This window comes from Verticillium dahliae, genomic scaffold (assembly GCF_000150675.1).
Source record: "Verticillium dahliae VdLs.17 supercont1.7 genomic scaffold, whole genome shotgun sequence".
NCBI lineage: Eukaryota > Fungi > Ascomycota > Sordariomycetes > Glomerellales > Plectosphaerellaceae > Verticillium > Verticillium dahliae.
In genome coordinates this window covers 950,364-951,220 of record NW_009276917.1, presented here as the reverse complement: position 1 = coordinate 951,220, position 857 = coordinate 950,364, and the positions used below count along the sequence as shown (strand labels likewise).

At 55.9% G+C, this 857-nt stretch overlaps 1 protein-coding gene across 1 annotated transcript in view; it reads right to left on the bottom strand.

Moving 5' to 3' along the window:
• Positions 1-639: 639 nt before the first annotated feature.
• Positions 640-857, bottom strand: part of VDAG_04380 (cytochrome P450 51) — a gene marked incomplete at both ends in the record, with an annotated part of 1,746 nt that continues 1,528 nt past the window's right edge. Inside the window, one exon of the mRNA XM_009650827.1 lies at positions 640-804. Coding sequence (XP_009649122.1) covers positions 640-804 — 165 coding nt within the window. The remainder of the gene's footprint in view (positions 805-857) is intronic.

Below are 857 nucleotides of genomic sequence, written 5' to 3'. Positions count from 1 at the left end.
ATGTCCGTAGGGCGTCCAGTTTATGAAAGTGTACTGGCGCTGGAGGGCGGCCGAATCGATGAAGGGAATGGCGGGCGCGAGCAGGGCGTGGAGGAAAGGGATTTGGGTTTCCGGCGTGGCGGAGCGGGCGGGGAGTTGCGAGACGGCAAGCCCGGATAGGCGGAGGAGGGTGGAAGGTGGAGGGTCCGACATTGGGCTTTGGGAGACCGGGCAGCGTGAGTACTCACAGGTAATGATTCTGAGTTGTTTCGCTTGCGGCGGATGCGGTGTAGTTGCGCAAGGTTCAATGAAGACGAATTTTCCCAAAGTCTGTTTCGCACTGACCCCCTTGATGAGTGGCATGGGCGTTCAAACGGGGGGTAGTCTCGTATCGTCATCACATCTCCATAACGCCAATCACAGCGAGTTGGGCGGGACAGTTGCACCTCACCACCAGTCAGGTCATTGCATTGGCAATCACTCATCAAGCAAAGCGAGAGAATGTATGCTCGTTTGTAAAGTCTTCATGTCATCTTGTATTAAAGTCTATACCAGCAGCTCTACAGAGTGAGCTTTTTCCCCACCCTAAATTATATACAGCACATGGAAAGGATTACTGCCGGAACCTCTCGCGCGGACAGGCCAGCAACACCAACAAACTCACGCCTTCTCCCGCCTCTCGTAGCGAATGTTGACGGGCTCCAACGGGCGCGAGAAAAGCGAGGCGTAGTCGGTTCCGTTGATGTTGCTGCTGCCGTCGGCGTTGGAGAACTTGACGAGGCGCACAATCTCAGCTGTAATAGTCTGCAGCTGAACGTTGGCAAACTGCTCGCCAATGCAGCGGTGACGGCCGGCGCCGAAGGGAAGGTAGGGCGAGT